The sequence below is a fragment of the Drosophila serrata genome, unplaced genomic scaffold, assembly GCF_035046125.1.
Source record: "Drosophila serrata isolate PLE 108 unplaced genomic scaffold, ASM3504612v1 contig_233, whole genome shotgun sequence".
Classification (NCBI taxonomy): domain Eukaryota; kingdom Metazoa; phylum Arthropoda; class Insecta; order Diptera; family Drosophilidae; genus Drosophila; species Drosophila serrata.
This window is the reverse complement of record NW_028257131.1, coordinates 704,939-723,552: the sequence shown is the minus strand read 5'-3', so window position 1 is coordinate 723,552 and position 18,614 is coordinate 704,939. Positions and strand designations below refer to the sequence as shown.

Here is an 18,614-nt window from a genome sequence, read left to right as displayed (position 1 = left end):
TACTGAGCTATCAAATCAAATGTAGTAGAGTTTAAACATTAACATTAAAGCAATGAATTATAATTTTAATATTTTTTTAAATTTATATTTACACAAGTAAATTTTAAAAACAATCTTAGCAAGTTGGCAGGTTGTTTTTCTCAGGACCCGGAGAAATCGATTTTATTCAATCGATTGTAAGTCCCATCGCTCTAACAAAATAAAAAAAAAAGAAGCCAGCCTCAGTTTTGTCAATTAAAAGCTTTTTTTCAACTCTCTTAAAACCTTACCATGATTAAGATGAAGCTGGAGGCTTTGGGTCATCCCACTCCCAGCGATGTGGCCCTGAGCAGTAAGTACATACGTTAAGTGTGAAAATGCCAATTGATGAGCTCACTCTCCTCCCCCAGATCGCAAGGAGTTCGCCAGCACAATCCTCTGGATAGAGGATCAAAAAATCCGTCTTTACACAATTGAGGATCGTGAGATGCTTCGTCATATAGACAACCTGAAGGTATGGGAGGAAGGCTATGTAAAGTATTGCGCGGACCTCCAAATGCCGCCGCTGGAGAGCCAGCAGGAACAACTGGCCTGGATTTTAAGCCATGCCGTTCGTCTGGAATTCCTGGACGGACCAGAGCAGTTTGCGTCCATCAATAGCAAAACGGGCCCTCCAAAAACCAATGGCAAACTGGCCCCAGTGAAGGTTCAGTCCATTTTTGACGGAAAGATTAATGGTAAAGATTTTTGTTTTTCAAATTATAGTCGAGAGTAATAATCCCCGTACCTCCTAATAACAGTTCAAGACAAAGCGTTTATCGATGGCGTTCGCCAGCTGGCCAGCAAACTGAATGTGCCACACCATCCAAACCATTTGCTGCAGCTGGAGGCGGTGGCGCGAGTGGTCCACGAGCGCCTGTCGCCCGCCATGAAAGGCCGACAGCCCATTGTGGGCACCCCATTCCCCTTCGACAAGGGCAACGACATCATCTCGGCCAACGATCCTGCCTTGGACCTGCCCATGCGCATTCTGCGCCTACTCCAGATCCAGAGCCTGCGTCAGTTGCAGACGCACATCAACGAGACGATTGTGGCAGTGCAGAACCTCACGGCCAATCCAAAGACTGACTCCAAGCTGGGCAAGGTGGGGCGCTAGTTGAGGAGATTCACGAGAACCAAGCAGCAATATTATGTAGGCCTATTTAAATATTTCTTTAAATTTAGATTTAGAAATTCACTCTTATTTACGTGAAATCTAGAAAAGCCAAGGAACATTCAAAGGCCTATTGCGAACATGTAATTATTGTAAATTAAAGGAATGTAGATCGAAATAAAGGTTTATATTGTCAAAAATCTCATATCTTACCGAACATAAGCTTGAAAGCAACTAAATTGTTATAGGACGGATATAAGAAACATTTGATTTAATTTAAATTTAAAATAGAAAATTTCGTCCCCTAACGTCTTGAAAAGAACTCGTGATCCTTGGCTGCTTTTACTGCCTTAATTTGCTCCTCCTTGGGGTTTTCAACGACGGTTGGTTTCAGAAAACTCGCGTCTGCCAGCAGCGCCACGCCCAAGATTCCAGCGGCTGGGACGAAAAGCTATTAAAGTCCAAATATGTGGTAATTTAAGATCCATACTTTACCTGCCGCCAAGCCTTTCATCGTGTAATTCTCCAGCGGTTGTGGACGCTTCTTCGATTGCGCCAGCAGAAATGCGCCGATGCCGAGAAAACCACTTCCACTCACTAAACGACATGACAGACAGTCTTCGGTGGTTGAGGGAGCACCATCTCTGCGCCAGAAAGCTAGCCTTCCGATCATTTCGAAGGTATTTTTCAGGCAGAAACGAGATATTTACAGGTTCTGGAATGGATCATGAAAAGCCAACTCCAAAATATTAGTATTGATATTCCGTGCGTGACACGACGCTTATCGATAGGCTTATCTAAATGCCGGAGCTTAAGTCTGCATGTAAAATAAAAAGCTTAAATTAATATCTGGTTTTTTTTCCTATTTATTATTACTACTTTGTTAAACGCGTTACTACACGTTCTTTTCGTTTTACATCGTAATTTTATAAATATCATGTAATATTATTAACAAGTTGGCAGCACGTCTTTTGATTTAAACAGATGATTTCCCTAAACCAGTGTAAAAGTTGTTTATTTTATTGTCTGTCTTAAAATGGAGTTTCAACGAAATGATGCCATGCTCATGGAGATACTGCAGGATCGGAAGACCATAACGGGATTTCTGGACTCTATTTTTGGCTTCCTTCGACGCAAGTAGATGGTTGTGCCGGTAGTCTGTACCTCCAAACTTAATAATTCTGTTTATATTCTAGCACCGATTTTTATCACACAAAAAGAGATGAATCGGACAAGATAGGCTTCCCCAAGGGTGTGAGGGATCAAATTCTTTATGGCGCCATGCAGCGGTATGATCCGGATTGCTGGCTGCAAACCATGGCCGCTGAGGATGGAGGCTGTGGGGATGATGGTGAGCTTGCTCCGCCTGCCGTTGAAGAAGTAATCTTGGAGAGTGAAGCCACACCTCAAGAGATCGATTTAAGTCCACCTATGAATACACCACAACTAAATCACAAAGATGAAGCTACATTCTCAACCAGCGACTACAAGAACGGAGCCCTTTTCGAAACACACTGCTGGTCACAAACGCTGAAGGATGTGGAGCTTCAAGTAAAGCTGCCCGAAGGTCTACAAACAGCTAAGAAGCTATCCATAATCATCAAATCGCAGTACATTAAGGTCAACAGTAAACTGAATCCAGAAAAAGTAATCCTAGAAGGAAACCTCAGTCAGCGGATTAAACATAATGAGGCAGTGTGGACCATAGACCAGAATCGACTGCTCATAAGTTGTGGTAGCTATCTAAAATACTATCAAAAAGCATATATTAATATATATAAAAATTAATAATTAATGTTTACAGATAAATCCAAAGAGCTATGGTGGGAGCGTCTTTTTGAAGGTGATCCGGAAATAGATCACAAAAAAATTGACTGCGAGCGATACATAGACGAGTTGCCAGAGGAGACGCAAGCCACCATAGAAAAACTTCGAGTTCAGCAGTTGTCAGCGGATAAGCAACAGAATGAGATCCAGACTTCGAATCCCGAGCAAGCTAAAACCCTAGACCGGCTCAGAACCGCATGGGACGCCGAGGGATCTCCTTTTAAGGGACAGCCCTTTGATCCTTCAATTGTTCGAATGAGTTAGTTTTTAATAAAGACCTTTGATTTTTAAAATTAAATTTATTCTATAAATATTCTTCGCATTTTTTGCGAAGTTCTGATATATTTCGACAACTTATAATTGATATGTTCTATAAAAAACATTATTAGTACAAACGAGAGTCAAACTTACTTCTAGTGCTAAATGAAAAGGTATGCGTATTACTGTGCCTTTAGCTCCAGCTTTTTGCGCTGCAGTTGCAATTTCTGGTAGGCCACATCCTTGTGATCCGTCGACCAGGCCACGTACATATAAGTGGTCAAGAGAAGTGCCAACAGAAGTCGGTCAACACTCATCACATTGGTGGCAAGGAGAATGACGGATAAGCCCACAAAGGAAGGATGCCTCACGTGTGCATACAAATTGCGCAACTCAGTGGATTTGAAGTTAATAGGTTCGCTGTAAGCCTTTAGGTCGTAGTATGCCTGCTTGATGCCCAGTAGCTCCGGTAAATCCATTACTAAAGTGCCTCCAAAGATCACAACCCAACATAAACCATGAGTGATAGCAAAAGTCCACCAAAGAGGAGCGCTGTCCTCCACATCAATTTGCCATAGGACGATAGACTGGGCGGGCAGCCAATTGGCAATCAGGTACTGGAGTGAGAAAAGATATATTTAGGTTTATTTTTAATACATTTGCATAATGCTTAGGTGTACAAACATGTAAACAAATCGATGACGTCAGACTATAAATAGTTCGCTCTGCACCACCCAAACCACATTTGGCCAATAGCTTCTTGACAAAAGCTGACTTAAGGAAGCTGTGTTGAAAGATGAATCCTATCAGGTAAAGGGTGTCAAACACCACGGGACCATAGGCGGTTTCCAGGCGGGATTTGTTGTCCAGTAAATTGAAAATCCAGGTGTGCGCCTTCGAAACCGAGCGAGGTGTCGAGAGGAAGAGCATAAGCCGACCAACCACGTAGAGAGCGTATCCAAATGTTGCCATTGAGGCGAGAAGCACCAGCAACTTGGCAATCGAGGCCATATCGTTCAATTAAAATACGCGAAAACTTTAAATGAATAAGAATAACAAATCCCAAGCGTTTGTTTGAGAAAAATTAATAGTGTGACCATGGGTTAATACTTGCAAAATAATAAAATTATTAATTTTAAATTATCTTTTATGGGTTGTTATATAGACTATTGTTTACTTTTTTCCAGTTATATAAATTATATAAGAAATGGACTATTAAGCTGGTGAATATTGTATATTAATTAGTGGAACATTCAGCATATAGATCTGAGTATTATTAGTATACTTCTAGTTTTACCATTTGGTCACATTAAACCAAGCGTGCTAAAACTACATCTAAATATTTTGCGCAAAATAACTGAGCCCCGGGTTAAAACACTAAACTACAAACCTTTGGTCTGGTTATCTCGACAAGCAGACACCTAACATCTTCACTACAGAGCTAAATTTGCTAGTTTTCCTAGAGCTTTCATTGTTTCCCATTGTTGTAATTGGTTTCCACCAAGTTGGGCAGAATATTATAGAAACAAAATACCTTCCTGAACTTGTGTCCTTCGATAAAGTATGTTAAATTTACCATAAAGGTATTATTTAAACCTAATATTCTTTAATTTTTAGATGTCATCGGAATCCGGAAGCCCACCGAAATATCCACGAAAAACAAGACCCAAAATAAGTGGCAATTTCTCCGAGGAGGACACCATAAAATTAATAAACTATGTTAAGAAAATGCCTGTCATCTGGAATACGAATCACAAGGAATATGCTGAAAAGAAAACAAGGAACACAGCGTGGAGTCTGATATATAAACAATTTGGAGGCCGACACCATGAATCGGACCTGCGAACCAAATGGAATAATTTAAGAATCCAGTACAGGATAACTCTTGGAAAACTAAAGGGAAAAGGGGAGGGAAACGCTTCAGTCTGGAGACATTTTGCGGCTCTTAAGTTTCTGGAGAATGATAGTAAATCTGAGACTCTTGAAGCCAGAACTATTTTAGAACCTGAAGACGAGCTTGAACTCGGCGACGTCCCATCATCGGCCAGAAAATCACCCAAAAAACGACGAACTCGGTTAGAATCTGAAGACGAGCCTGAACTTGCCACAGTTCTATCACCGCCGAGCAAACGTTTAAATGATTCCAAGGGTGATCCCAATTTGCAACTGTGTAATTACATGTATTCTGAATTGACTGAGCTAAAAAAGGAAAATGCTGCTATTCTTCGAAGGAAACTTTTAAAACTATTTATTTCATTTGATCCTTCAGGTGATTACGCCGATGTGTAAATACATGTTGGATTCTTTTTTAAACAACTCATTTAGCATAGATTTATGTATGCCTATACTGGGCAAAACAATAAAATAAATTTAAATCTTTATTTTTTATGAATTTAAGCAGTTTTTATCGTCCTCATCGTTTGTTCATATTTAGGGTGTTTTCAAAGACCACTGAGTATTTGCCTGGGTTCGACATCTGGTCACACTGTTTGTAAATGTTTCAAGTTTCCCACTAAACGCAAGCGAAAAAGTGTAAGTCCGTAGCCCATCGGCTTAAGCAAAGTTTAAACTATAAGTTGAAAGTAAGAAAAAGTCGAATTGGCCACAAATGACGCCGGAAAAGCGCTGAAAAATTTGGCGACGCGAGAAAGCAACTCACTCACTCTCACTGGCTCACACTCATATACACAGGCACACATAGCTTGCAAATGGCGGATGCGTTTCCAACAGAAAAAAAAGAGAAAAAGAAAGACTGCATTTAAGTGTGATATGTTATGAAAATTGTTGACGTTGCAAGTGATACATAAAATCGCAGGAAAAACGGTTCGAGAAAAGGGAGAAGGGGCGAGCGGTGTGGCCGAGTGTGCATCTGCAGTGGATTTTGTTGTTTTTTAAGCGGCAGCGACGCCCTTTTGTCTTGTCGGAATCGAAAAGGAAATCCACGATTTATCAGTGTGCAATTATTCCAATTAGCGGCGAAGAAGAGGAAGAAGCATCTACCAACACCGACATACTTTCACTGCTCTACTCTTAATTATGAGCAAAAGGGACAGCTGACACAAAGGCCTGGCAGATTTATTTGATTTGCCAAAAATTTCGGACGCCGCCGTCTGGCCTGGTACCATGCCCCTGCACCGACCGCGCACCGTCACTATATTGCGATTTTATCAAAGAAGAACTAAGCATAATTGATGTGCTTGGCCTCTATTCGCTGTGCTCTTCTGACATTTTACACATTGTTGGCAGTCTGCGCTGACCTCACCACACACACATAGGCTTACATATGCGGGCTTATCAAAGGAGAGAGAAAGAGGTCGAGAAAAAGAGAGGCGGGGGAGAGAGTGAAAGAGAGCGGCTTGCAGTGCGATAAATCATAAAGTCAAATTCTTGGGAAAACCAATTGATAGGCAACAAATGTCGTCTACGTCAGCAATCAATATTCATTAAGAATCAATAGTTTTCAATTCTGGTTTATGAGTCACACTCTTTTGATTTTTTAGAGCAACCTTCCATTTCTGGACCACAAATCGGGAACGAACTTGACGCTCCCACGCCAAATTAACAAGACCAGAAAAAAATAAACGGGCACAAATCCCATGGCACGCTCTCTTTCGCCCAGAAAAAAAAGACAGCATAGCATGTTGCATAAATATTACACAGAAATAGGGAGTAGAGCTTTCTAAAATTAAAACACTTGAGCCGCCGCATGTTCGCTGAAAATAGCGGAGGCAAAGAAAATGCATTTATGAATAAATAAAAGAAAAATAATGAATGAGTGCTAGTACGCTCTCGCTGCAAGCAAGAAAGAGAGCGGCAAAAGCACTTGCACCGTTAACAGTGCTGTCGCTTCAAAAATGGACCATAAAAAGTCGCAAGCATGAAATAAACCTTGCCTTACATATGTAACATAAAAAAACGGATTAAATGAATCTAATAGATACATTATCGCCGTCAGTGATATACTGGTTTGGTTTTTAGATTTGATATTCTTAAAATGAATATCCTATTAGGGTCATATAATAAATTATTATATGGCGAGGATTAATCACAAAGGGCTATCTTGATGGTATAAAATTAGTTTTTTGTAAAGGATCGCAACCAACGTTTATTTGAACCCATTGAAGAACCGATGATTTTAGAGATTTCACTAACTGGGTTGAAACAATATAAAGTATTAAGGAAAGCCAATTTCTCATCTCTGACCGGTTCCACCAACCGAGAGAAATTCCATGCGGCACTGTGCAAGTGTGTGTGAGTGTTCCGCTGTCGGCTAATTGAACACTGGGGCGACTGAGACGGAAACAACGGCGCTCAGGGAGAGAGGACAAGGCAGAAAAAAAAAACGGGAAAATTAGGCCAACTGTGCAGTTGGATGCCAGTTTGTTGTAACGAGGCCGAACAACCAGCCAGCGTACTTTGCATGCCGCCCAACCATAATACATAATTATTTATAGATGGCCATAATGATAATTGGCAAGATTTCGACTTTCACACACTTATTCACACAAGCAAACGCTCGCTGTCGCGAGTCACTCACACATGGGCACTTTTCGCAGCGTTGCTCTTCCGGTTGATGACCTTTACCGGCGTTTTTATTGTGTGTTCTCTTTTCCCAAGTGCGGCTGCTTGGCCTGTCTCTCTTTAGTTTACTTTTTTGTTTCTCCTTATTTTCTTTGCGGCTTTACGCCCGGAATCCGCTGTCCGGACTTTAAATTACTTTCCTTTAAACAAATCTATTCACTATCCGCAATCGATTTGTTTGATGAAAAGGAAACCCATTTCCACAATGAACATTAAATGTTAATTGAACTTTATAGAGTGCAAATACGACAATATTTGATATCTGAAGAAAAGAAACGATAACTGTGCGTCGTAAGCAAATAAGCAAACAACAGAATTTGTAGGTAAACATGTCAGTCTGGAGTTGTAAATACATAAATTCCTCAAGAAGTAGCAGTCAACTTATCAGGTTTACACTTGCCAACAAAGGGGAGATTATCTGAAGAAAAGTAAAAAGTACTTATTCTCTTATGTGATTGAGTACCTTTGTAACTTTGTATTTTTTTGTAATTAAGAAGGCAAAGCTATAAATCTCTATTGGGACTTGCCATCATTATACACGTACGCAAAACTGTAGTTAAAAAGAATTCTCGTCTTTAGAGTTTTGATCTTTGAGCAATTACTTATCTTCAGAATATCACACATGGTCTATTTTCAGTGTCCATCATAGACAAATATTGAATGTGGTTAAAAAAAAGAGCGAAGAACATCGGAATCTTGTGGCCAGAAACATAAAAGCAGAAGAAAGAATAAAAAGAAACCGAAGAAAACATACCCGACAAGCCAGTTATCGCCAGAAGTTCCAGAGAGCAACAACCTTGAATTGAAATTTTTGCAATTTGTGAATTCTTCCATTGGGCTCTCCGCGGAGCCAGTGAAATTTCAAGTTCTAACTGTCTGTCGTGGGAGAGAAGAGAGCAAAGGCGTCAAAAGAGCGAAAGCACTGACAGAAAAATACAAATAATTCAAAATATAATGGAAAGAAAGCAAACAGAAACATATTAGATTTTAAATGTATATACAATTTCTAAAATGAACGTTAATGTTATATGAGCGATAAGAAGCTATAGGAAACAGAAACCAGTTTGAAGTAATTTTTAAAGTTCCTATTAATTCGGGATTCAATCTAAATATTGCTTAGCTACTTTTGTCACAAAAGTCTGCCATAAGCAGCCTTAAATTTTAATCTGATTCATATGTTTACGCAACTTTAGAGTCAATATTTATTTGCTTTAGTTGATTATAGCTAATATACAATTAACAAATCGAATAACGAAAATGTTTTCGGTGCAGAGAGTGGGAGAGCTGAGCCCGGAGAGAAATCTCAAGTATCGAGCTAAGCTCGGCTGCGAATCTTTCCTCCCATTCTTCTGTGTCATTCGCAACTTGTCCAGCGAAAGAGACTACTCGCGAAGTTAGTTGTCCGGAGAAGATTAGCGGCAGTCCAGAATTAATTCCGGTGAGCAATTTGGAGAATTTGCAAACGTGTGCGTCAGAATCTTGGCTTTGTTATTTTTGCTTTCAATCTGCGTCAACACCTCCGGATGCCAACTGTCTCCCAAGTAACTTTCGTTCAAGGCTGCTCAGCAGCTGTGCTCCATGAGCTAATTTTATTCTTTGAGACTTTGTATGAATAAATTTGCGCCTGGAATTGATTTCTTATCGCCCTTCCTCCTCCCAGCCATTAAATTCATCCAAGTGACCTTTTAGTCTTAATTTGAAATTCATCGGTGTATTGAGAAAGCGGATGCTCGTCCGGTGAATAATCAGGGTTCCAGGAATATTGAGTGCCGCGTTAAACCGATAGTGCAATTGTGTATCTCAAAGTACATATGTATATACAATTATCACCATCACCGCGAACATTTTTATTAATAACACGTCAAGCAAACACAGATACAACTGCAAGTACACAATTTAGTCATTCTCCAAAAAGAATGTGTGTGTGTGTGTGTGTGCCGGCCGGTGAAGTACTGATAAGCACGTACAACTCAAACAGTTCATATACGATATAAGTATATACTATAGAAGAATTGTCGTTAATCTGAAATATAATGCAGATTTTTTTTAACAATTTGTATGGTTATTTTTTTTTCACTTTCAAGTTCCCACGTCATCAGTTTTTGTAGTAACTATAATGGAGCTGATAATGCCAAAGGAAATGAAAGCTTATTAAGAATATTTCCCCACATCCGATTATATTTTATAATGGGAACGAGATAGTAACATGGGGTTTTCCCTTTTTTGTCTTTTTATAAATAATTAGATCTCAAAGATTAGCTCTGTAATGTGAAATTCCATTTAAATAATTTTCTTTTTAAAATACAATGATGTTCAAATTAGATTAACGTTGCGATACTTGGCCCAATGACACGTACTCATAAATTACATTTTTTTATATACCAAATTACTAAACATTCAAAATTTGTTCCGCAGTTTCGCAGTTCCATTTCGCAAAAAGGAGATCCCTGAAGAAGAACCCACGACTGAATCGACAAGATATGCAAATATGGACTTCCACATACTGATCGTCATCGGTTGTGTGTTCAGCGCTTCGCTGCTCTCCTTCCTGTTCATCAACAAGATCTTCCGACGCAAGACTTTCGAGGAGGTGGTGGCCGAGAAGCGCGCCTTGAGCGCCAATCTCTACAAGGCGGCCAGCGGAGGAGCGGCGTCCAAAAAGCCAAAGAAGAAGGAGCTGAAGCGCGAAAAGAAGCAACGGCAGCGGGAACAGCAACGGGATGTGAATACCGAACAGCCGGAGGTGGACGAACCTGAGGATTATTCCGACGGTCAGTCGGAGGAGGGGCAGGGATCGGTGGCTGATGATGAGCAGCCCGGTCTGTCCAAGCAACACGTTGAGTTTGAGCCCGATCCAGAGATCCTCAATGAACAGCAGCAGCGTCGCCCTAGCAGCGTGGCCGAAAAGGAGAATCAACCAAATACAACTGCGGCTGGCAAAAAAGGCAAAAAGGATAAGCGCAACGGCGGCAACCACAGCAAGGCGGCTGGCGGCATCCTGGTGAACAAGAACGAAGTCCAGGCAGTCAAGGCGGTACCAAGCAACGCCGATGAGACGACGCCCACTCTCAACAACTTCGAAGCTAAGGCACCCAAGGATGTGGTGGAACTGAAAAAGCAGGAGCAAAAGGAGCGCAAGGAGGACAACAACAACAAGCAACAGGCTCAAAAGAAGAACGGTGAAAAGGTGGCTAAAAAGGAAAAACCAACATTAGCTGCCGATCCAGAGCCTGCCATTGTGACCAAGCAGATCCTTAAGCAGCAGAATGGTTCCCCCAAGACTCAGCACAACCAGGCCAACAACAAGACCAAACAGCAGCAGCAGCACAACAACAACAAGCAGAAGCAGAAGGAAACGGCCCTCACTGCCAAGGATTTGGCTGTGGCCTTGGACAAACTGGCTGAGCACCAAAACCAGACCATTGGCGTCAACGCTTTAATGAATGTCTTCTCCCGAGCCGAGCTCAATCGCTCGGAGATTCAGATTCTCATCGATTACCTCCTGAACAAGCAGCAGGATATGCCCGCTTCCCATGCCGAGTGGTCGGATGACATTTGCCAGAAGCTCAAGCGTCAGCTGGAGGAAAAGGAGAAGCTGCTGGCCGAGGAGCAGGAGGCTTCCATTGGCATCCAGGCTAAGTTGCGCGAGTTGCGTCAGGAGGTCAATACTGAGCGCGCTCAAATGCATGCCCGCATTCAGGCCTACAATGAGAAACTCCAGAGCAAGGATCAGGAGCTGTCCAGTCTAAATGATAAGCTAACACTCGAACGACAACAGCTCCAGGTAAGAGAGATATCCGAAGAGATGTTTATTTAGAATTCTTGATTTATGTTTTCATTTAAAAAAAAACACCATTTAACCTTCTTTTTTTCTGCTACAGAATCTTTTGAGGGAGAGTCAGGCCAACTCGCAGGACTTGCTGCAGTTGCAGCGCCTGCAACAGGACTTGGCTCACAAGGAGAAGTGCCTGGCTGACATGACCGCGTTTGTTAGCGCTGAGACGCAGCAGAAGAACGAGGTTATCCAGCAGCAGGCTCAGCAGCTGGCAGCCTTGGAGCAGCAGCGCGACGAGCTGGAAGCGCGCCAGAATAACAGCATTTTTGAGCTAGAGCAGCGCAAGCAGCTCGAGGCAGAAAATGCAGACCTGAAACAGGAACTGCGTACTGTCACACAGGCGCAGTCTGAGCTGCAGCGCGTTCACTCATCCGAACTGCAGGAGCTGCGCCAGAAAACTTCCGCCTTGGAGGCCAGTAATCAAACTCTGACACAACAGCTGACTCAAGCTGCCAGCACCGCCGTTCAGGCGTCGGCCGCCCAGTCGGAAAAGGCCCAAGTTCAGTCCGAAGCCTTGGCCCAAAAGCAACAGGAGTTAAGTGCACTGCGCCTACAGGTTGGCACTTTGACAGATGCCCAGGCTCAGCAACAGAAACAGGCAAATGCTCTGCAATCCCAGCTTCAGGAGGCACAGCAGCGGGCGGAGCAGCTGCAGGCCAAGGAGAAGCAACTGCAGAAGGAGCTTCAAGAGCAGCGGGAGAAGAATAACGTGAGTTACAATGGGTCCTTATTTTTTTTTACTTATTTATAAGAATTGAAAAAAAAAAACGAAAACTATTCTAACTAATATGTGCGTGTTCAATTTTAATCGAAATCTCATCCCTTTAACTTTGCGTTGTTATATTGTCCACCACTCTGCGCCCTGACTGATTTGCATCAGCATCATATCCTCTGCTTTCTTTTACTAATTGCAACGTATTTGTGTTCCGTCCAGGACGTGCGTATGAAAAATTGGAAGTTGATCGAAGCGTTGCAAAATGCCGAAGCATCAACAGCTAAGGCAATGGCCAAGACGAAACCAAATACAGCGCAATCCGTGGGCGTAAGTGCATGTGATCTCTGTCAGCTGCTCCTTTCTTAACCTGTTATTGAACCCTTTTTTTTATTGGAATTAAGTTGGAAAATGTTTAAATCTTTCCACTCTTTTGAATTGCAGCAACAACACAAAGAGTTGCAACAGCAGCAGCTGCAGCAACAAAAGACAGTGGCCGCCAATGGAGGAGGAAGCGCCAGCTCGGCGAAGAGCGAGCAGGAGCGTATTCGGGGACTCTACCAGCGTCTATATCCCGAGGCGGTGAAAGCGCAAGCAGGGACCGCCCTGCAGGCATCCTTCGACCAGTGGTTGGAACAGGTTCTAACCACCCACGTCAAGCAACAACAGGAGAAGCTGCGGCAGAAGCTCGAGCTGGAGAAGCCAGAGAAGCAGCCCAGCAACAGCAGTAGTCATAAGTCAACACAATCAAACAGCAGCAGCAGTAGCAGTAGCAACCACAATAGCAGCACCCACAACAATATTAGTAGCAATAATAGTAGTTCGAATAGCCAATCCTCCTCCGCCGCCGCCGTCGCCGAGCAGCAGGAACTGCACAAACAGAACCTGCAGCTGCGCGAATGTAACGACAAGCTCACCCAGCTGGTCACAAAGACGGTAAGCTGAATTTAAAGACTCTAAATCAAAACTTAACTTTTACTGTATAATGTCATTAAACGGAACCTTATTAACTTTCTTTTTTAATATTTTAGACCAACACGCTGATGGACCTGGAAGAGCGCGCCCGCGAACAGGACGAACATTGGCGTGGCATTGTTGACCAGAAGGAGCAGATTATTGTTAAGCTGCAGCAACATGCCTCAAACGGAGAGCAGGTCAGACTAATTTAATTATTACATTATTGTTTCCCTACTTTTAGTTGTTAATATTTTTAAATTTAATGCGATATTTATCTAGATTGCAAATTTCCATAAATCAAATCAAAAAAATTATTTAAATGTGTTATTTACGAATTTGTTTCGCTTTATTTTTTGTATAAATTATACATTTTTTGTATTACATTATTGTTAGAAACGGTTTAGAGACTGAATCCGCAAAATAATTACTATGAAATCAAGAAAATCTATATTTATGGTTTTAAATACATTTAAATTATTTTTTTGATTTGATTTATGGAAATTTGCAATCTAGATAAATATCGCATTGAATTTAAAAATATTAACAACTAAAAGTAGGGAAACTAGGATTACTCTTAAAATACCAATTAATCTCACCAAGTCCGTTTTACTCTTGCAGGACATTTAATGTCGTGGACATGGACAGGAAGAAGGAGCCCAAAACAACGACGATAAACTGACAAGCAAGAGTTTGTCCAAACTTCCATAACAACAGCAACAACAATTCTAACAATCTATTAAGTTTAAAGTTGAAGGCAAGGAGGAAAGTGGAGTAAATTTAGAGCATGCCCCCAGCAACAGCAACATTTAACATTTTTAATATTAGCGAAGGCCAACAACCCATTAGGATGAACGAGGAACTAAGGAATGCTTAAGAAATTATATATGTATACACAACTAAGGCAAGATAATGAATGGAATGTCAGTCGAAACTTGTGCAATGTTAAAAGGAGAGAAGAGGAATAGGAGAAGGAAGAGAAGCGAAGGAAATGCCAGACTCTGAACGCAGAAGCAGGCAGTTTCCACCTAAGCCCAAGCCCTCCCAACAAAAACCTACCAGAAAAACAGTAACAAGAAATCCATTGCTGCTGCTAGTATCTTATTATTATGATTATTTGTCCCACACACTTTGCATGCGATTATTATTTGTGTTATACTTGCATTTAGAGAAGCGCGCGCTATTATCAATTGTATATGTATGTATCCTATGTTAAGCAAATGAATTTAAAACCCACAGCTACTTAAAATCCATAAAAACAAAGAATATAAACTAGTATGTATGTTTGTGTATATGTACTTGTATTTGACGAATTTTTGTATGTTTTCCATGTCTGTTTTCCTATTTGTACTCTGTTCTATATATTTTCCCCCTGTGAAGGAGCAGCGCAAAGTATTGAAACCCCAGAAAGTGCACGAGCTAACAGCAGCAGCAACATTTAATTAAGCAAACATATATAAACAAAAAAATAAATACCTATTTTTATATAAAAACTAAATGAGAAGCTAATGTTTAAGTAAACGCAAATTAAACTCACGAATGCTAATGCTAATTAGCGATTAGTTGTCGAGAACCTGTTGCATGCGACATAGAGTAAGCCGAGCAATGCGCATCGGCGGTCACAACCAATACAACAAATGAATGAGCTATAGCGCATTATAAAGAATTATGATGTATAATTTACGATAAATGAGAATTAAATACATACACACACATATGAAAAAGACATTTGATTGCTTATTGTTCTTATTCTGATATTTCATCCAATAGTTGAGCTTACACGGGAATGTTATGCGATCTCTGCTGGGTATTTACGGGTTAAACAACCGACTGGATTATGTGGAAGCAGAAGTGTACAAACAGCTATATATAGTTAATTCATGTTTTTAGCTTGTACGTGATAAGCGAAACCTCAAGTAATCGGCCAGGTTTTGATTCATATAACAAGAGAGAAAACTAATTTCAAGGCGGAGAACTGCAATTGAATAATGGAAAATCTTTCCAACAGAATATATTAAAACCATTTAAATCTAGAAATACCAAATCATTGCTAACTTGCCAAGGTAACTATAAACTGACGAATGATGTCTTTTTTACTTTGTCGAGGTCAGTTGTATTATTTTTGTAAGAATTCAAGGATCGATACGTGTAAGCAACAACTTTTTGTGAGATATTTCTGGCAGTTCCTGGGAATCAATTGCGTGAGTCAATAAATATTTTAAATCTATTGGTGCCCTCATTCTTTAATTTTTTCTCTCTCTCAAAAGTAACACAAATTCAGCTTACATGCTAATTATTGTGGCTGGGGGCTCCCCTGCTGGAGGGGACTTGAAGGTTGTGCAAAGGAATGATCATGTGGAAGGGATACTGTAGCAGTTCAGTGCATGACGGGCGCTTCTTAGGATTCAGCTGCAGGCAGTTCTTGGTCATCTAAAAGTTAATATTTCGTTTGATAAACAAAAATCTATATAATATATAAATGCAACAACTAACCTGAACCAGCATGACAGGATAGTAGGGAGGAATGGCAGGATACTCGATGCTGGTCGCCGGACTAGCAATTGCATTCATCTTGGCGTAGATGTTCCGAATGTGACCGAACGGAGTCTTCTGGTACAACAGCAAATACAGAATACAGCCCAGCGACCATACATCCGACTTGGTTGAGATTTTGATCTTGGGTTGATTGCCACCACCCCGCAACGGACTGTTACCCGTGGAGGTGTCCGTTAGGGCCTCGGGACTAATGTAGTTAAAAGTGCCCGCCTGTGAAAATTTGATAATGCTCGTCGAATCCACCGAGATGTTGCTGGCGATCCCAAAATCGATCAACTTCAGACGTCCGTTGGCCATCAGAAAGTTGGCTGGCTTTAAGTCGGAGTGAATAACGCCATGCTGGTGAATGTAGTTAACAGCCTGCAGCATCTGATAGAGAATGTTTGTCAGGCTATACAACGGCAGGTTGGTGGTGTAGCTCTGCAGGATCTTGTTGAGATCACAATCGCCCTTCTCCATCACCATATAAAGCTTGGACTCTTCGCGCAGAAGTTGACTACGGAAATATAAGTTCTTTTAGTTGGGATACTAATCATATAATGTAGACTTACTAATCGTAAAGGGCCACAACGCACACATTTCCCTGCAGCTTCGCAAGGAGCTGGGTTTCGTTGAGATACCCCTGCACCACCAAAGGATCGGCCTGCAGATCCACTACCTTTAGCGCAAACTCATCTCCGGAATCCGAGCGACGTGCTAAATAGACCGAACTAGATCCGCCACAACCCAGTTTCTTAACGATCGTATACTGGTGATTCTTTATATTTAGTATATTCGATATTTTTGAAGAGGAGGTGCCACCTGTAGAAGGTACTACCGGATCCGCTGTAACTGAGGGTACTGACGCCACCACTTCCTTGGCTTCGGTAATCTCCACTTTTGGGGGCACTTGCTCGACTTTCTCCAACGCAGTGAACGCACTCTCGAGAGACTTTTTGGATTTTCCATTCACTGACTCTTGCTTTGGCGGCGGCTCCGGAATGTCGGGACTCTCGCTGATGGTATCGCAGAGCGAGAAACTAATACTGTTGCTGGGGAATGGAGCCGCTCGACTCACGGTCATAGGCGTTTGGAAGAGAACCTTCTGGGAGCGAAACTCATTGGCCGCCGTAGGACCTCGACTCTTTGCCGATTGAATTGATCCGTAAGTTCGCACTTGAGGGGTTACAAAATCAGTTTCTGGCTTTGCATGGGACTTTGCCTCCACCGTGGATGAGGATGTGGCGGAAATTCCCTTGCGGAGCGGTGTTTCGGAGTCCACGAGGCGGCGTCTCTCCGCGATGGCTGCATCCACGAGTTGACGTCTCTCCGCAACGGCTTGGACCGTGGAGAGTGGCTTTTTAACTGGCACCTGCTCCGCCGCCTCCTCACCAGGTGATCCCTGGTCTGTGCAATTGATGCCCATTTTGTTAAAGCGACCCAGAAACGATAGATTCGATTCAGATGCCTTAAGAGGAGCGGCAGCAGTGGTGGTGGACGTTCGACGGGTTGGAATGCTGTGGTTGCTGCCCGTCAATTCGTGATTGGGACTCATTACAAAGGAATCGTTTAGAATGGCGCAGTTCAGGTTGTGATTGCTCTTGTTGTCCTCCTCCTCTTCGCTGTCAGAATCCATCATTGTCAGCTCGGAGGCTCGACGGGGTCTATTGTGGAGATAGAAAAGGTTAAGATGCAACTGTATCGAAACAATCTTAAAAAGATAGTAATAATAATAAAATTCTTAGAGATATCTCTCACTGGAGCAATATGTATATTAAAAATAATGGAGAACCAGCTTCGTAAATTAAAATGAAGCCATATAAGGGCATTGTAAGGATTTACTAATAAGAAACAAATGCCCCAAACAGAAAACAATTAATACGGGAGACTTCAGAAGAACTGAATTGAAGGGGAAGGAGATAGATCCTCACAGCATTTCCATGGGCCGCAAGGGCGGATGCGGCTCGTTTTCCTTGCCCCTCGCCGGAATTTGCAATGACGACGCCACCGCCGTAGGTTTTTTGGTCTCCGCGGTGATTCGGGATCTCTGCGGGCGGAATGGCGTGTTGAAATCGTTCTCCGAGTCTGAATCCGACGCTAGCGCCATCATATCCTTGGTGCGTCGCGGCACAGGAGTAGTCATCTCTCCCATTAAATATATTCCACCCGCAAATTGTTTAAAATCTTATTTGTTGTTTTTTTTTCTTGTTCAAACTAGAGCTGGAAAAACATCGATGACGTTATCGAAAATATCGACGATCGATTGTCGTTGTAATGAACATAAACTGGTTGGATTTAAAAAATAAAAAATATATTCTCTGTTAATTCCCATCCTACAAATGTTAATATAAATTGCCTTTGGCATCTTTTTTTATTATTAATTATTTATTTATTTATTAATAATTTTGTTTCCCTCGATCCCGTTTGTTCATATCTGCATCTAAAATAATTCTCCGCCAGGCAAAATATAACTGGAACTTTAAAGGAAATGGTAAAGTTTTATATAATAATAATGAAAACACCTAATAAACTATAAGTAATGACGGAAAACAAAATAATTTAAATTTTCTAATTTGAATTTAAGATTCTGGTGGCAAGTCAGCGCTGTCAAGTATAGAAAGAGAGGTCTTCGTTTATCGATAGCTCAATTTCTAACAAGTTGGCAGCCCAGCTCCGAGGCGACAGCAAGTAAATTGGCGGCGTGAGTTAAAGATTTTATAAGAACTTCAAAAATAACGACATTTCCTTTTGAACTAATTATTTTATATTAGATTTTAAAC

General features: G+C 41.5%; 6 protein-coding genes across 13 annotated transcripts; 3 read left to right on the top strand and 3 right to left on the bottom strand.

The window, feature by feature from the left end:
• The first annotated feature begins 142 nt into the window (after positions 1-142).
• On the top strand, positions 143-1,332 carry LOC110187745 (tRNA-splicing ligase complex subunit RTRAF). The gene is made up of 3 exons (XM_020957203.2): positions 143-331; positions 390-716; positions 780-1,332. The coding sequence occupies exons 1-3, from the start codon at positions 271-273 to the stop codon at positions 1,133-1,135; spliced, it is 744 nt and encodes a 247-aa protein (XP_020812862.1). The 5' UTR covers positions 143-270; the 3' UTR covers positions 1,136-1,332.
• On the bottom strand, positions 1,299-1,972 carry LOC110187746 (uncharacterized). The gene is made up of 2 exons (XM_020957204.2): positions 1,628-1,972; positions 1,299-1,570 (listed from the first exon to the last, which is right to left on the bottom strand). The coding sequence occupies exons 1-2, from the start codon at positions 1,803-1,805 to the stop codon at positions 1,437-1,439; spliced, it is 312 nt and encodes a 103-aa protein (XP_020812863.2). The 5' UTR covers positions 1,806-1,972; the 3' UTR covers positions 1,299-1,436.
• LOC110187891 (nudC domain-containing protein 3) lies at positions 1,963-3,257 on the top strand. The gene is made up of 4 exons (XM_020957377.2): positions 1,963-2,052; positions 2,117-2,269; positions 2,329-2,867; positions 2,937-3,257. Exons 2-4 carry the CDS (start codon positions 2,169-2,171, stop codon positions 3,221-3,223), a joined length of 927 nt encoding a protein of 308 aa, XP_020813036.2. The 5' UTR covers positions 1,963-2,052; positions 2,117-2,168; the 3' UTR covers positions 3,224-3,257.
• LOC110187900 (nurim homolog) lies at positions 3,239-6,127 on the bottom strand. Its single transcript, XM_020957398.2, has 2 exons — positions 3,902-6,127; positions 3,239-3,834 (listed from the first exon to the last, which is right to left on the bottom strand). The coding sequence occupies exons 1-2, from the start codon at positions 4,226-4,228 to the stop codon at positions 3,400-3,402; spliced, it is 762 nt and encodes a 253-aa protein (XP_020813057.2). The 5' UTR covers positions 4,229-6,127; the 3' UTR covers positions 3,239-3,399.
• On the top strand, positions 5,674-15,025 carry alt (SMC superfamily domain-containing protein aluminum tubes). Of its 8 annotated transcripts, none has more exons than XM_020957706.2 (7): positions 5,674-5,749; positions 10,214-11,582; positions 11,680-12,342; positions 12,568-12,675; positions 12,790-13,281; positions 13,377-13,499; positions 13,921-15,025. In XM_020957706.2, exons 2-7 carry the CDS (start codon positions 10,287-10,289, stop codon positions 13,927-13,929), a joined length of 2,691 nt encoding a protein of 896 aa, XP_020813365.2. In that variant the 5' UTR covers positions 5,674-5,749; positions 10,214-10,286; the 3' UTR covers positions 13,930-15,025. The 8 variants fall into 8 exon arrangements, with proteins under 8 accessions (XP_020813365.2, XP_020813369.2, XP_020813368.2 ...); XM_020957709.2 differs by having other exon boundaries at positions 5,709-5,799; XM_086830269.1 differs by lacking the exon at positions 5,674-5,749 and adding an exon at positions 6,816-7,283.
• Positions 15,026-15,524: 499 nt separating this feature from the next.
• Mps1 (dual specificity protein kinase monopolar spindle 1) lies at positions 15,525-18,099 on the bottom strand. The gene is made up of 4 exons (XM_020957711.2): positions 17,766-18,099; positions 16,407-17,498; positions 15,793-16,351; positions 15,525-15,729 (listed from the first exon to the last, which is right to left on the bottom strand). The coding sequence occupies exons 1-4, from the start codon at positions 17,984-17,986 to the stop codon at positions 15,589-15,591; spliced, it is 2,013 nt and encodes a 670-aa protein (XP_020813370.2). The 5' UTR covers positions 17,987-18,099; the 3' UTR covers positions 15,525-15,588.
• Between the last annotated feature and the right edge of the window lie 515 nt (positions 18,100-18,614).

Bases quoted from the DNA above. Each gene is read 5' to 3' on its own strand.
- LOC110187745 (XM_020957203.2), top strand. From the start codon at position 271: ATGATTAAGATGAAGCTGGAGGCTTTGGGTCATCCCACTCCCAGCGAT. The intron at 332-389 runs GTAAGTACATAC...CTCCTCCCCCAG, and splicing joins CAGCGATGTGGCCCTGAGCA to ATCGCAAGGAGTTCGCCAGC. The intron at 717-779 runs GTAAAGATTTTT...TCCTAATAACAG, and splicing joins TTTTGACGGAAAGATTAATG to TTCAAGACAAAGCGTTTATC.
- LOC110187746 (XM_020957204.2), bottom strand. From the start codon at position 1,805: ATGATCGGAAGGCTAGCTTTCTGGCGCAGAGATGGTGCTCCCTCAACC. The intron at 1,571-1,627 runs GTAAAGTATGGA...TTTTCGTCCCAG, and splicing joins GATGAAAGGCTTGGCGGCAG to CCGCTGGAATCTTGGGCGTG.
- LOC110187891 (XM_020957377.2), top strand. From the start codon at position 2,169: ATGGAGTTTCAACGAAATGATGCCATGCTCATGGAGATACTGCAGGAT. The intron at 2,270-2,328 runs GTAGATGGTTGT...TTTATATTCTAG, and splicing joins TTTGGCTTCCTTCGACGCAA to CACCGATTTTTATCACACAA. The intron at 2,868-2,936 runs GTAGCTATCTAA...TAATGTTTACAG, and splicing joins TCGACTGCTCATAAGTTGTG to ATAAATCCAAAGAGCTATGG.
- LOC110187900 (XM_020957398.2), bottom strand. From the start codon at position 4,228: ATGGCCTCGATTGCCAAGTTGCTGGTGCTTCTCGCCTCAATGGCAACA. The intron at 3,835-3,901 runs GTTTGTACACCT...TTCTCACTCCAG, and splicing joins CGTCATCGATTTGTTTACAT to TACCTGATTGCCAATTGGCT.
- alt (XM_020957706.2), top strand. From the start codon at position 10,287: ATGGACTTCCACATACTGATCGTCATCGGTTGTGTGTTCAGCGCTTCG. The intron at 11,583-11,679 runs GTAAGAGAGATA...TTTCTGCTACAG, and splicing joins TCGAACGACAACAGCTCCAG to AATCTTTTGAGGGAGAGTCA. The intron at 12,343-12,567 runs GTGAGTTACAAT...TGTTCCGTCCAG, and splicing joins AGCAGCGGGAGAAGAATAAC to GACGTGCGTATGAAAAATTG.
- Mps1 (XM_020957711.2), bottom strand. From the start codon at position 17,986: ATGGGAGAGATGACTACTCCTGTGCCGCGACGCACCAAGGATATGATG. The intron at 16,352-16,406 runs GTAAGTCTACAT...ATATTTCCGTAG, and splicing joins GTTGTGGCCCTTTACGATTA to TCAACTTCTGCGCGAAGAGT. The intron at 15,730-15,792 runs GTTAGTTGTTGC...ATTAACTTTTAG, and splicing joins ATCCTGTCATGCTGGTTCAG to ATGACCAAGAACTGCCTGCA.